The 16377-nt window shown below is 38.1% G+C and overlaps 1 protein-coding gene across 2 annotated transcripts; it reads left to right on the top strand.

Moving 5' to 3' along the window:
* The first annotated feature begins 1096 nt into the window (after positions 1-1096).
* fxyd3 (FXYD domain containing ion transport regulator 3) lies at positions 1097-16202 on the top strand. 2 transcript variants are annotated; one of them, XM_077598771.1, is made up of 8 exons: positions 1097-1942; positions 10841-10900; positions 11392-11424; positions 12393-12416; positions 13514-13588; positions 13739-13775; positions 13871-13914; positions 14605-16202. In XM_077598771.1, the coding sequence occupies exons 2-8, from the start codon at positions 10864-10866 to the stop codon at positions 14622-14624; spliced, it is 270 nt and encodes an 89-aa protein (XP_077454897.1). In that variant the 5' UTR covers positions 1097-1942; positions 10841-10863; the 3' UTR covers positions 14625-16202. The 2 variants fall into 2 exon arrangements, with proteins under 2 accessions (XP_077454897.1, XP_077454896.1); XM_077598770.1 differs by having other exon boundaries at positions 13868-13914.
* The last annotated feature ends 175 nt before the right edge of the window (positions 16203-16377 follow it).

The raw sequence follows: 16377 nt of genomic DNA, 5'->3' as shown, positions 1-16377 counted from the left end.
ATATTTTTTAAATTTATTCATGTGGGAGTAGGTATGCATAATTAACGTCCTTTTGTTGAGTAAAATGTATCAATTTGAAATCGAAATTAATTAACCTTCTGAAATGTTATTTTCACAGACTATGAAAGGCTTCGGATTGCAGGTCTAGTCTGCTCTGGCCTTTTATTCATCGGAGGAGTCGGTATTTTGCTGTGTAAGTACCATCATCCAATTATAATATGACCACTGTAATATGTTGACAAATGTGATAACTCTTAAGCATGTAAAACTTGACTGACAAATTATTTTAAACCAACAAACTCGCATTGCTGACACACAGGCCCACCCACCTGAAGTGACCCAATACCAATTTTTTTCACCTTTTTGCTCTTTTTTGAGTCTCGAAAGCGATAATTTCGGAACTGGACGCTTTTGTTTTTGGATTTGAATGGTGCACACACTTCCTAATCAGAATCATCATCGGACATGATGAAATCAACAGAGAAAATGGCGCAAAGAAAAGCATAGACAAAGATGTGCAGCGCTATACAGCCAATATGATTAAAAAGAGTGTTTGGGGGTATTAAACAATTTAAATGTTACACGGCTTGACCTTGTCTTTTACACTGGAGGGTAGCCATGTGCATTTTTACAGCTGTTATAAAAGACAGCAGTATGACCGCACACACAAAGAGATCTGATATACCAACAACAACAACAACAACAACAAATAATAATTATATTTATTGCATTTGTCCATCAGGACATGCTTTCTGACCATTTCCTGTAGATCGTTTTTCATAATTCCTTACTTTTTTGAGAAAGTTTAAAATTCTATGATGGGAAAAAAGTAAAATCTGGAACAAAGCATAACCCTGCAAAGTTTTTTTTTACACACTGTGTAATTATTCAGTCAATATTAATTGCTCCGCTTTGGCCGAAATAACTTTGGCCTTCCCTTTCACAGACAACAAGTGCACCAGAGGCCCCAAGTAAGATGGTTTTCTTCCTTTTTAGAACCTCACAATCCAGTAGAACCACCTCCCCCAACCCAATTGTCATTGCTCATGCTTACTTACCTCCCATTCCAGGAAAGGCGAAGATGACAGCAGTGAAATCTGATATGGAACCTGACAAACAGGTTTCTTTTGGGAGAAAAGCAAACAGGAGAGAGGTGGAGATAAAGGGAGGCTGGACATTGTGAAGAAATGCTCCATTTTTGGTTGAGTTGCATATTTCAGGGAGTAACTAACATCTGGTTGAGAGGTTTGATGCAGTATTGTTTGCCTGATAAGATCTGAGTCGTTGAGGAGCCTTGAATTATGTTATTGATGCAAAATGATATGTAATAACTGTGGCTCACTGTTATATCATAAACTATGAATTATATACTTAAAGTATATTGATGTTTAGTCAGTATAATACCTTGAGTGATCAAACATTTCAATTTGTAAAAATTGCTGTTCAAGTGAATCGGCGTATTCTAATCAAATAAAAACTGTTCGGGGAAGTTTCACTTTATAATTAAGAAAAATATATAACACGGAATAATGTATGTGTTATATGGCAATATCACAGAGAGAACTATTGGCAATAAAAGATCCATTGTGGATCAAAAATACATGTTCGCTCTTGTTCGGCAACCCGTCAAAGCGACACTCCCCTCCGGGCTCAATTAACTGACTCAGGAACAGCCAACGCACTTCGTCAGCCCGGCGCTATATACACTGCTCCACTAGACGCAACAGAGAAACCGACCTGGGATCTGTCTCACGATCCACCGTTGGACGCTCTCTAAACTTCCCCTTCCTAAAACGCCTGCCAACCTGTGGAGCGTTTCAGTAAGGAAGGGTGTTGACGCGGCGAGCAGACGACAATCCTCAGAACTCAACTCGAATATTCTTCTAATCTCCTCCAGAGACGATCAGATCTTTGTTTTTTTTTGGAACCAAGCGCGTCAAGGGTGAGTCAAACAGACCCACGAGTTTTTATTGTAAGCGAGATTTGCTTCCTCCTCGAGGAAATCTATCTTGGGAGCATCTCAACTCATCATAGTTTATTGCTTATACGTAACATGTTTATCGTTTTATTCGGCTCGTAATTGCCGAATTTACAAAGAGTTGCTTTTAAAATACCTCATTAAAACAGTAATATGATATTAATAATGTACTTTCGTCTGAATTGAAATTGAATAGGGGAACTGTGAGTGAGATATTTGAGTTTGCTTTCTTTCGTTTGACACAAAAACTTTCATCTGCACATTAATGAAGCCATTTTTATAGTCGTGCGTGTGCGCGTGTGCGTTTGCGTGGGTGTGTGCGTGCGTGCGCGTGTGCGTGCGTGCGCGTGTGCGTGCGTGCGCGCGTTTGTGAAAAAGCCTGCTGATAAAAGCAGTGCTGATAACATTTTGCTACCATGTGGCATAATGACATAAATTCATACAAATATGTGCGATTCAAGTGAATAAAATGGCCTCAGATTATAACAACTCTGAGAAATTAAACTGGATGTGTTGCTATAGTTCTATTTCTATAGTACATTAAATAATACTGATGGTCTTCACAATTCATGTATGGCTTGACACAATAAATGCTCTCAAGTCTTACATTGGAAATGTATTTTTCCTGAGGATTATGACAATATTTTTAGATTATTAATATCCAAAATCTCCATCCAAAAGGGCAGTTCACGCCACAAAGGGATTTTTTTTTTATCACAATACAACACTAAGCATGCTGCACAACTACAATATTTGATCCTTTGACAATCCTAACCTGAAGTCGGTGATGGTATATAGCTTTACATTCGTCTGACCTAGGTGCAGGCAGAGTGGGATCGATTCCAATTTAGTGGCGGTGCCATTCTGACTGGGACTGATTTTCTATCTGTGTGTGCCCTCTGACTGAGTGGGGACCAGTTTAGGGTGTACTCTTCCATTCCCTGAAGTCTGCTGGGATAGGCTCAAGTACCCCATGACCCTGACAAGAATAAGCAGTGTTGAAAATTCATCATTAATTCATTCATTCATCCTTGAATGGGTTTCTGTAGCGGCCTAACCCAACTGTCTTCGGGGAAAGGCAGACAACACCCTAGACTGGTCACCAGTCAGTCGTAGGGGATACAGAGAGACAGACAACCACTCGCACTGCCACCGAGTGGGAATCGAACCCAGACTGCCTGCAAAAGTCAGGCGGAAGAACCACTGCACCATCGGGTGGCCATGTGTTGAAAATGAATGAACACTAACCTCAACACATTTGAGTTATCTCAACCAAATTGGCAAAAATATTCTTTGATTACCATATTTTGCCACACAATAAGGGGCAATTAAATGACCTAAATTTTCCCCAAACCCGACAGTGCAATTTATAATCCGATGCGCCTTATATATACGTCAATATTGGTTAATCATTGTATGGAATTCCCTTTAGCACAACTCTATCTAGTTGATGTATAAACACAACTCCTAGCCATTACTACTACGACTACTACGACTACAACAACTACTACTACTACTACAACTACAACAACTACTACTACTACGACTACTACGACTACAACAGCTACTACTATGACTACAACAACTACTACTACTACGACTACTACAACTACAACAACTACTACTACTACGACTACTACAACAACTACTACTACTACGACTACTACGACTACAACAACTACTACTACTACGACTACTACGACTACAACAACTACTACTACTTCTACGACTACTACAACTACAACAACTACTAGTACTACTACTACTACTACTACGACTACAACAACTACTATTACTACTACTACTACTACGACTACAACTGCTACTATTACTACTACTACAACTACTACTACTACTACTACTACTACTATTACGACTACTACTACTACAGCTCCATCTAGTGGATGTATAACACAATCCCCTACTAGTACTACTGCTACAACTACAGCCATTTCTATTACCACCAACTACTGCATCTTATAATCCAGTCCACCTTGCATATGAAACAAATTTTAGGACTTATACTCCAGTTAGCCTTATACTCCAGTGTGCCTGATAGTGCAGAAAATACGTTTTTTTATTGCAACTCCAAGTAATTGTAAACCAACAGCTGTCGTGCCAAATTCTGTTTCTGAAACAAAATCCAAGCTTGACTTAAAAAGGGCATTAAATACCCTCTCTGCTAGCTCTTGTACTCTTGTGACATCACTGTTTTTCCCCCAAAGTTGAGTGTTGTTCACCGTGCTCTTCAAAAATGTCAGTAATTTCCTCAGCCCAAAGATTAAGCAGTCTTCAGATTTTGCTGTCTTTGTAGTTTTGCCATCATAGTTCCTGGTATTTGCTTACTGCTTCTTGAATGTGGCAATGTTATGGAAAAAAGGAGGAGGGAGAAGTGGATAGTGAATATACAAAAGCGTAATGAGATATCATGTAGCTTAGCAGGCAGAAAAAGTATGACAGCCACTTTTTGAGTGTCTCAAAAACCAGAAATCTTCAAAAAAGGGCATTTATCAAAGCGTCCCTTACTCATGTGTATCCATCTGCCAAAACAGCATGATATAGCTACGGCAGCACCTACATTATTGGATGTTAGATTTTTATTTTTTTCAAGCAAGTTTCTATCTCAGGACCCACCCATCCACAGCAAATTTTCTCACCCTTTACCGCTCTGCCATTATGGCCACCAACGCTTAATCCCACAGGGAACGCCCCCTCCGACATACATAATGAAGGAGATCCTGGCAAAATGTGAACTGCTATCACTGGTATGAAATTTTAAATTATTGGTTGATGTGAGAGTAAACAGAACTAGCAGATTCTGTTCACCCTTTAGCCTGCAGTGCTTAAACAGGGTCACGTTACAGAAATTCTGGGTATTTCTGAAGGAGCTTCTGACACCGTACTGTTCAAAAAGTGGTTGCTCTGTATTTTCTGCTTTTTCGCTCTCTGGCTTTGTCCTTACAATGACTTCTTCCTACATCAGAAAAAACTTAAGGCTGGTTAATGGAAGGCTTCTACTGATTTCTAGTTGTAGTTTATTTGTCTATATGTGTAGTACGCCATGATTGGTGGGTGATGAGTCCAGGCCTTTTGTCTCAAGTCGGCTGGAAAAGGCAGCATCTGTTAATATTGACACAATCAAATATTGCTTACTAAGACAATTTTGTACTCAGACAAAACCGATCATGTGTTAATAATAGTACTCACAAACAAATTCAAAGAGAAGCAGCACACAACTATTCTGTACTGAGTACACATGTAAGAATGTCATTTGAAGTCCAGTTTTTTCTGGGTTGCTTGGATTTGAATGCACCACAACTCTTTTCAAGTGACCACAGAAGGGGGAGCTTGAGAGGGGAGGAAGGGGTAACAGACAGACAGCTTTTTATTTCCTTCCCTTCCCAAATGAGACAGACTCTTCCTTCTTCTGTCCTTGCATGACAGAATGAAAAGAACTGGCAAAGGGAAAGCGGTCAGGAGATTACATTTGATTATACTTCACTGAATTTAGAACCATTGCCGTCTTTCGGACTATAAGTTGCACCAGTCAAGGAAAATAAGTCACATTTTTGAGAAGGCATTTTTTTTATTAGAAACCAAGAGCAAAATACTTTAATGTAACGACAGAAAAAAACTACAGGCTAAAAGGCGTTTGTTAACATAACTGTTTTTCAGATAACTATAGCCTAAAAAACAACATAATAGCCCATTGGTGATCAGAGAAAAAAACATAGTCACTTAATAATTGGCCCAGTCAAACTAAGAAATTAGCACGCCTTATACTCCAGAAAATACGGTATGTGCAATTATAACTTGTTTTGTTTTAATGGATAGCGAATGTATCCATTAACTTCCACTAACATATTTTGTCGAGGCGTGATTGAAATATTTTTTTGGGGCACGCAAAAGAGCCTTTTATAGGTAAAATTAAATTATGACTGTTGGGTTGCTGTCAAGGTAACAACAATGTAATCGACATAATCTTAATCACAACCGTATCATTGTGTAAGCACTTCTATGCTTTGAATGAATGAATGAACTTTATTGTCAGGTTTTAGATAATGTTAGTGGGTATATTTATGATGACATGCACTTGCTGAATTGTAATATTAAAATTATTGTTGTAACTTTTTGACACTGTGCTTGAAAAATTACAATTTTATACAGGTAGTGTTATAGCTGAACATTTAAAAATCTACATTTTCAGAAGAGAAATGATGAACTTAAGTCTAACTTGTGAACTCAATGCCAGCCCAACTGAGTGTGACTCACTTCCTCAGTATGCTCCACTCCTTTTTTCCCCCTTTTCTTCCTTACATTGCGCCCCTCTTAGTCCTCTTTTACAGCTGCTCCCGCCCTTTTTAACCCTACCTCACATGTTCGTGATGCTCCAGATTGGCACATTTCTCCCAGTTATTCAATTGCATCTCCTACACGCTGAACATTGTTTAGCTTAAGTTCATCTTTATCTCAAAGTAAAGCTCAGGTTTAAAAAAAAAAGAAGCTGGAATCCAGTGCTGCTAATTTCGGAACGTAACATGCCAGAGAACAACAGCTGTCTTTTGTAATGAACTACAGGAAGACACATACTGGTTCAGAATTCAAGTGGGTGGGTGTAAGGATAAAAAAAAATAGAAACAACAATGTGACAGAGACATTGTGCACAACACATTCCATAAATCACCATGTCATGCACACACAAAGTTGAGGAATCATAAACATTTGTAACATAGGTGCCAGCAATGTGGAATTAATTTCCAAAGGTCGATCAGCTCTTAATGTGTGCTTGTTTTAGTAAAAGTATGTCTGGCGGATAGGAGTGAATACTTTTTAAATATTGACCTGAAGGCCATTTCCTCTGGATTTACCTTTATTTACACATACACTACTGACTTACCCCTTACTTTTTTTCGGCACACCTGACAATTTGCATAGCAGTTGTAGTATAGCTGTACATTTATTAATAACGCCTGGCAAGTGAGCCACAAGGATCATGTATTTGAAAAGAAAAGGTAAATGCTAGATGAGCATAGTAAAGACTAATTGCAGAAAATGGACACACATATTAACATGGGAACAGCGTTAATGATATTTCAAATCTACTGGTAGAGTAAATGGTTGGATGATTCCCCTTTTCCATTACTGCCTGGTATTTCTGTTTCAATTCAGCGTGCCATAGCATGTTAGAAGGTGAAACGTCAAGCTTTTATCCGGCTTGTGTTTTCTTTTTGGGGTGTGTCTGGCTTGTGTCCATAGCAGAACCAGCTCCTCAGACACACAGACCACAACTCATCAGTGAATTCACTCAAGAACAGTAAACAAAAAACAATCATAGATGGCATCCAAAACATTTCTTCCTCTTTGGGCATGTGACTAATTATATAATAAGAAAACGTGATTTGCTAATGGGTGAGGTGGGCAACAGTTAAGTTCTGTTACAGTGTGAATTTGAATCTTGGATGGGCTGCAGATAAAGGGTTGAATCATTAACAATGAAACAATGAACAAAAGAAAAGAGAACAAAATGCTACAGTTAGGTAGACCAGCAATGCAGAATGAGAACAGACGAAGTCTTTATCAATGTACTTGTATAATGACAATAAAAGCATTCAATTCAATTCATCTGGACTGTGCAATTGTGGGCCCAAATGGATAACCCATCTGTGGCTGTTAACACAACTTTTTTTCATCCATTTAAGAGTCCAACAATTATAACTAATTTTTTAAAGTATTTTTTTCAAGATTGCTTGTTTATTATTTTTTATTTATTATCATCATTATTTTTTGGGGGAAATTGTATTTACATTTTCTACAATATATTTTATGTGATACCCCACATTTTTAGACTTGTTGGTCCAGTCTTATCAGTTCTTTTTATTTTTTTTATTTTTTTTGTTGTGTCGTAATTTTTCCCAACGTGAAATAGAAAGTCTATATCATTACATATTTATCAAATGATTACACAGGCATCTGCACATAACTACAGTTCATAAACTGGAACTTATCATTTAATTTTTTTAAAAAAAGGTTAATTTTGCTGTAATTTTTTACACATGGATGATAGTTTTGAGGCCGACACGCTACAAAGGTTGTCAAACTCGGGTTGGTTCGCGGGCTGCATTAACGTCATCGCCATTTCATGTGGGCCGGACAATTTTAGATGTAATATTTAGATTTTTTAAATTGGATTAAAAGCCCTAAATCAAGGGTATCAGACTCGGGTTGGTTCGCGGTCCGCTTTAACGTCAACTTGATTTCACGTGGGCCGGACCATTTTAGATATAATATTTCGATATTTTTTTTTATATAAATGGATTAAAAGAACTGGATTAAAAGCCCTGAATATTCAGGTTTTTATAGATCTAAAACAACGTTTATTTTAGCTTTTTTATATAATTTTAGATTTTACAAAATGATTTTTGAACTAAAAACACAGAAAAAATTGATTAAAAAGGGGAAACATCAGGAAATTTAAAATAAATCTATACTCTTCATATTTATTTGATCCTAAAACAGAAAGTCGACACTCATGATTTACTTTCCCGGGCCACACAAAATGATGCGGCGGGCCAGATTTGGCCCCTGGGCCGCCACTTTGACACATGTGTGCTAACCACTCGCGCCACCAGGCGGCCTAGTTATTTAGAATATGAAAATATATTTTAAAATCGAAACAAGTCTGAAGTGACCTGAAACTCAAAGTTTCGACCGTTCATCTCAATTCAAATGTGCAACATGAACTCCTGCCTCCCGATCACTCCACCTTAAGCTAACATTCATTTGATCTTTAAACAAGAGTAGGAGGACGCCATTATTTCTGCACCGCCCATCCTATGCACTTCTGTGTCCTCATCCCTCATATCACACGCTCACTCACCCTTTTAGTTCAGTCACCTTCCGTTTACCCCCTGAGTCCTCTTTTTTTTCTCCGTGCCCTCCTCTCTCCTATTTCAATCTCAGTCATCTCCTGTTCATCACGGTACTCCATGTGTGTACTCTGTCTCCTGAGGTAAACCGTCCTCTTGTGGTTGTTGGCTTGATTCCCATCCTAGACATTCCTGCTGCCTCGTCGTGTGTTGCTGTGGAGAAGCACCAAGAGAGAAGCATTTGCCCTTTTTTTCATCGTCTTTTCTGCCAAGCTTAAAATACTACAAGCAAAGCCTTTTTTTCCTCTTACCCAGAGATCATAAATATTACTTGTTGACGATAGTGATCTTCAGCATGAATTCAAATGTTCCCTTAGATTACAGAAACTTTCCCTAAAATGGATGCTGCACTGCACGTTTACATACGTTATCATGGAAGTTAAAGTTCGTAGATATGTATGTGCCGCAAGAAAACAGGCCCAGGTGTATTTACTCAGTAGTTAAGAGAGCTCTGAGTGGAAAAGTGCACTTGTGGAAAATCACTAGTGATGCAAAACATGTTTGTGTTACCTTCTGCTGCGTTGCCATCGTTGCATGGCCAAGGCGTGCTGGAGAAATGCTGCGGGATCTAATTGCAGTTGTCAAGGTATAAGGACAAAAAAGTTAATACCGACAAGGATAACCTTCCCTTCAAAGGTTATTACAATTAAACAATGTTGTCATTGATTTCTCTGCCAAAAGGGAAATTTAATTTGTTTAAAAAAGTATAGGCAGAAACACATTATGACAGCTCTATTGCGAAAAACCATTATCATTCATTGTAATAAACCAAGGTTTAAAAAAAATGCTTTTACGTGGCTGCACTGAAATCCATTACACTGTGGTTGTGCCATCAGGAACAGATCAGATTTCTGCATTTGGAGAGAGTAAGAAGAAGAGAGAGATTGTGCCCTTTTAAAATACTAATGTCTTTCCTTAGAAACACACACTGATAATTGTTCATGTCTTCTTGTATTGCACAAATGATGACAATTATTATGATTAGATAAGAGTACCACTGTTACTGGACCACATGAGAATATCAAATTCCACACTAAGATACATTTGCACAATTCTTTTGACTGGAAAATCTGGTGCAGCAGCAAATAAGTATGTCATTTTCTTCGTAAAAGTAAAGGGTAGGGCGGTCTGGCGAGTGAGTGGTTAGTTCGTCGGCCTCACAGTGGGGGTCCTGGGTTCGAATCTAGGTTGGGCCACCTGTGTGGAATTTGCATGTTCTGCCCGGGCCTGCGTGGGTTTTCTCGGGGTATTCCGGTTTCCTCCCACATAAGAAAGACACTAAATTGCCCCTAGGTATGAGTGTGAGCGTGAATGGTTGTTTGTCTCCTTGTCTCCTGGGTGTGAATCTAGGTTGGGCCACCTGTGTGGAGTTTGCATGTTCTCCCCGGGCCTGCGTGGGTTTTCTCGGGGTATTCCGGTTTCCTCCCACATTAGAAAGACACTAAATTGCCCCTAGGTATGAGTGTGAGCGTGAATGGTTGTTTGTCTCCTTGTGCCCTGTGATTGGCTGGCCACCAATTCAGGGTGTCCCCCGCCTCTGGCCCGGAGTCAGATGGGATGGGCTCCAGCACCCCCTGCGAACCTAGTGAGGATAAAGCAGTTCAGAAAATGAAAAAAAGGACATTGGAATTAAATATTCTGGTTTAAGAACAATGAACAAGGCAGTTGGTTTCAAAACAGGAAGCAGTAATGTAACAACAACAAAAAGCCCCAAAACAAAAAGATAAGACACAGTTGTGAAAAAAAATTGTGAATTATGAGCAAAGAAATGATAAGGAATAATTTTTTTAAAACAACAAAAATGTATCACTGATTGCCACACATTTCTTTATTACACACAATGATTGCAGTCAGATGTCACTATGTCATTTATTGTTGCTAAAGCTGTATTTAATACCAATTTCTCTCTACATGTAAATATATATTTGTCTTACAGGTGTAACATCAGCAGGACTAAAGATGTCATCAAAGATCTGTGCTTTGGTGTTGATGACAAGTGAGTCACATTTATTTAGAATTATTTAATCAAAGTTTTGCTAGAAGGATTTAGTATGAATACTAAAGTATATCTATGATTGGCTGGCCACCAATTCAGCGTGTCCCCCACCTCAGAAAATGAGATGAGAAGTATATCTGAATAATCTCTAACAAGAACATGAAAAATGTTCTACTCCAAAATAAATGTACTATTCTGAGTTATCACCGGTTCTTATGGGACAGATAAGGCAAACAATGCCAGAGTTGCTTGAAAAAATCTCTTGATTACATTAAGTGAGGGAAGCTCTGGTGTGTCTTAGCTGAGGAATTAAAGATAATAGTTGCACTTTCTTTTTTGTTGAAGGGATTTTCTCCATTTCACCTTTAATAAATGTGTAATAATGCATATTATATATATTATATAAAAGGTCTCCTCTAAAGCACTATTAATACAATATGTACTTATGTATGCGTCCCATAATGCCACTGTGCCTCTTCCATCTTTTGCAGCCATCTCCCTCGTGTTTGCGGAAGAGCAAAATCGTAAGGACACTTGACTTCTTTTTTATTAATTTTTCTCCCCAAAATGTTTTTTTTCTATCTCTCACTGTATTTGTATCTAAATATGCAGAAAATGCACATTGCAGTATCTCAACAGCGTTGGTCAATCCTTGCTGAAGTAATCAGACTGGGCTACTGAGTAGATTTATTTCACATTCCACTGTTGTCTGCCTAACACAAAGCTAAGGATTTATTTGCATTGGAGTGCACTAAAACTCTGGAGAGTTGTCGAATGGAACACTTGCGCTAGTAGTTAAAGACTTAACACACGCTAAATGGCAGTGTCACCATGACACGGAATGTAATTCTTTCTGTATTCATAGCGAGAGAGAAAAAAGTCAACTTGTTGGCCCTAAAAAAATCTATAAATACGCCACATTGTTATAAAAGCTGCAGGATTCAAATTAGAGAAATAAGTAGTGTTTTATAGTCCAAAAATGACAATAATCTCGCTGGAGTCTAACACATTACCCAATCCTCTCTAGTGTCACAAATGCAAAATTTGGACAACAGGTATATTAGTAATGTTCTTCTCAGCCAGGGAATCTCAAATGTTAACGTCATCATAAAAGGTGCGTTATTACAAGTACTTTCCATCGAATGTTCACACAAAGTATATTTTTTAGGATACATGTGCACATTCCAACTGTGTGATGAGTTTTCTGTCTTGCAACAGTGTTTGCATTGGAATAATCACTTTTTTAAAATTATTAGAACGTAACAATATTTTCTCTGAATATTGGTTTATAAATGCACTGCTGCTATTTCCTGCAATAATAGAGATTATCTTTTGGTTTTTTTAAACTTATTTACTATTCTATACAGGTAGTAATTAGTCATTCACATATAGATACACCAACTGTGACAACAGTCTTCAAACTTTGTTGCCACATCTTTTGCTGTATGTCATGTACCTCATTCTCATAGCAACTTTGTTTCTCTCTCCACAGCTGAAGACGACCCATTTACTTTTGGTAAACCCTCTTGCTTTCTTAAAATTCACTAAGAATCGATTTTAAGATCCTATCTGGATTATTTTAATAAACTGGTTTGAGTCTTTATAACAGATAGTGTATTGGTGTTTGGCTTTGACTTTCACTGCAACTCTCAGGAAGTTAAACTAAAAGCAGTTGATGCAAGTTAAAGCTATGAAATTATAAATTCTTCAAGAGTTTAATATATCGTTAATACTGTTGTATAAAAATGCAAACAAATAAATATGATTATGGCGGCATGGTGGCCTCCGAGTTCTGAGTTTGAGGGTTCAATCCCAAATTCGGACTTTCCTGTATGGTGTTTGCTTGTTGCGCGGGTATTCTCCAGATAATCCGGTTTCCTCCCACATCCTAAAAACATATATAGTAGGCTGGTTGAACTCTCTAAATTGCCCCTAGGCAATGTTCCCTCTAAGCTGCGCGTGTGCGCAATTGCGCACTACTCTCGTCTGCTCTGCGCACAGCAAATCATATGGAGCGCACCAAATAAAATCCCATTTTTTTTTGTTATTTTTTTTGTTTGTATTTTTTATTATTTATTTTTTTTATTTTTTAGCTGTGAGGCCAACGCGCGAACCACTCATCCGCCGGGCCGCCCATTCATATATATTAATCATTACATTTTATTATTACTAAATCATTTATGTGTAGTAGACATACACCTGCTTATGGCAGGTGTGATACTGGTGTGTGCCCATAGCGAGCAATGATGATGTTGCTCACACCGGTCGGTACTCAGTGTGCTCATGGAGGTTGTCTTTCTGCCCAGACAAACAAAAAAAGAGAGGGAACATTGCCCCTAGGTATGATTGTGAGCTTGAATTGTTGTCTGTCATCTTGCGCCCTGCGATTGGCTGGCCCCTATTCAGGGTGTTTCCCCACCTGGCACCCAAAGTCAGCTGGCATAGGCTCCAGCAAAATGAACACAAATAAATAACAGAAATTCTTCCTGTAGAGGGCAAAAGACTATAATTGTCAAATAATCATTAATATAAATGGAATGTTATCTCAAGACTGAAAGCTAAATTTTTGAGAAAATTCTTCTGCATCATTTTATTGAAATCTGACCGCCACAGATTACCACAGACTGCGTGTTGGAGGTCTGATTCTAGCAGCTGTCCTTTGTCTCATTGGAATTACCATCCTGTTCAGTAAGATGCATGACACACACACACACGCACGCACATAAACATGTAATTTAAAAGGTCATAAAAATGTTTTCCAATAAATTTTTCTTTATAATTTGAAAAAGAAAAACCCTGTACGTATCATTAAAAGCCTAAACATTTACTTTGACACAGGTGGCCACTGCAGGTGCAAGTTCAAGCCGGATAAGAGGTGATACTTTCACTTATGCATGTCTGGTGTTAAAAAAAGTGTTTTACAAATTAAAAGGTAGCCTTATCTCACTGTCTGTGCTATTCTCTCAGCAGGAGGAGGGCAGGAAGCAACACAAAAGAAATGCTCAACGACCAAGGTAAACAGTGTATTCAGCAGGAAGATACATATAGGATCATGATTGTTACTTGAAGTACTACTAATGTATTTTGTTTGTCAAAAAACAGCAGCAAAAAAAGACTATTCAGGCATACCAGTCGATCATTTGGGTCAAATTTGAAATCTGATGGGTTAAATAAATAGTGAATGAGGTTAGTTATTTGAAGTTAAATCTGACTGCATGATTCTGAAGGCTTGGGGCAGATTAGACTGTCATAGAAAGCTAATAGACCAAATTTTGAGTGGATAAATTAAAAATGACCTTCCACACATACTTTTGGGTTGTGTATTTAGGTCAGTGCTTTTTACCACTGCACATACTTTACGGAGTAGGTAATATGCTCTCTATTGCTGCAGAAATATTGACAAATTTATCACCCATTTGCCATCCTGCCAAAGTCTAAAGTTCTATTTACTCTGCCCATCTGTTTGACTGTGAATGGCCTCCTGTCACACTCGCTGATACAAATTGCTTAATGATGGCCAGAGATGACCTGGTCCACAGTACGGTGTTCCCCAGGTGGTGTCTGGCAGGAAGGGGGAACTAGTTATCTGATAAAAGGTTGATATGGGACATACATTACTACAGTTACAGAAGAAATTGAAGGGAAAAATATGAAATATCGGCTTTGGTTCTGTTAAAGATGCCTCTCATACTATTTGTCTGCAGGTCGTGCCTGTGATTGCTAGAATTTGAAGACTGCAATGACGGCATGAGGTCGAGTCCTGCAGAAGGGGCCGCCTTTGAAAACCAACTAGAGGGGATTGACATTGTTAAAGACAACAGGAAAGTGTAGAATGTGAGCTTGTTGTGATTTATTTGTGACTGACAACTGTTCTGTGGCCAGCTATTCCAGGCACTTTGCAAAACATCAGAGCTGCCAACTTCTCCAAAATTTCCAGAATTTACCCGGGCAAGCAACGCAAACTCCCTAAACTCCGGAAATCAAAAAAATTGTCACTTTAAATTTTTTAAGCAACCATTTCGGTACCAAATTTCCAATTTAAATGCCTCGAAAATCCCACCATCGCTACGGCTTCCGCATCTTACTTCCGTATTTGATTCAACTGCACTGTAAACCGGATGAATTCACATTGTGAATCATCCGAGTTACAAGTTCAGACAAATGATTCGTCTTGTGGGACTTCAGCTTGACAATCGATTCGGAATCGAATGCATAGGTTGCCTCTATCGCTTTAACATTTTTGTTTTTGTTTTTTTTTGCATATGGGAAGTAAGTATTCATAAGGCTGACTAAACCACCTGTCTTTTGTTTTGAAACAAATCCTATCATTTCTGGGGTTGTTCTAAAGAAAGTAGGTGTACACAGGACTGGTAAGTCTTATCAATATGCCTGCTAGGGTTTAGTGCAAAAGGGATGGCAATTTGGATGAAACTTCTAATAAGAAACCCGGACACCCGCAGAAGTTTATTGGTTCTTATTCGACGAAATATCCCATGTTGAAGCCGTCTCCAAAAGGACCGACATTTTCACATTGCACAACATGCATGTGCGACTTCAGCGTGACACATGATGGAATAACTGACTGTAAAACGCACGTAGAAGGACCCAAACACAAAGATAAACTCATTTTCATAATGCTGTACTTTTTCAATAGTTTGAAATAACACAATGTTTCAAATAATGTAAAAACAAGACAATAACAGTTTGATTTAAATTATCCTACATTATTATTTTTTACATTTTATATCGATTTTGCGTGAATCGCATTCATTCTGGAAAAAACTCCGGAAATGGGACAAGGGTACTCCTGAAATGGGGTCGACGGAAGTTGACAGCTCTGAAAACACTTGCTTGAAAAAAACACTGCACACACAAACATATAATGTCGCTTCCATGTCATTGAATTAAAGTTTTTTTTTTAGTAAGTCATAGTTATCTATCAAATTGGGTGAAAGGTTTCAATTGATTTAAATGTAAAAGACTCCATTACACATGTCAAGTATCAAAATAGTTGAATATATGCAATGTAGTATTTCAGTGGTCGGTATTGTGTAGGTACCATGTAATGAATGGTAGGCATTAGTTGCAGATTGTAAGCAGCTTAACGCACGTTTCATTTTACAATGTCAGATACACCAAGTAATAATTTTTTTATGCGCTAGTATAGTATGTTATGTGCTGTGTTGAATAACTGACGGTTAATCTTTTAATATTCCTATAAAACTTCTATGGCCAACGCAATAGATGTCAATGTTTTGAAACACTTTACGCTATGTTTCAATTAAAGACGTGTTGAAAAGCAGTTTTGTGCATTTAACCCTTTAGGAGACAGTGGTCTCCCCACTGGACAACTACTACACAATGATCATTTAATTAAATCATTCAGTTTCAGTTCAGATCACAGCGTGTTGTGGTAGTTAGTAAAAAAAAGAAATTTATATTGCATATATGTATACCTATTGAGAAAAATAGATGTA

This window comes from Stigmatopora argus, chromosome 4 (assembly GCF_051989625.1).
Source record: "Stigmatopora argus isolate UIUO_Sarg chromosome 4, RoL_Sarg_1.0, whole genome shotgun sequence".
NCBI classification, from domain to species: Eukaryota; Metazoa; Chordata; class Actinopteri; order Syngnathiformes; family Syngnathidae; genus Stigmatopora; species Stigmatopora argus.
This window is presented reverse-complemented; position numbering and strand designations above follow the sequence as displayed.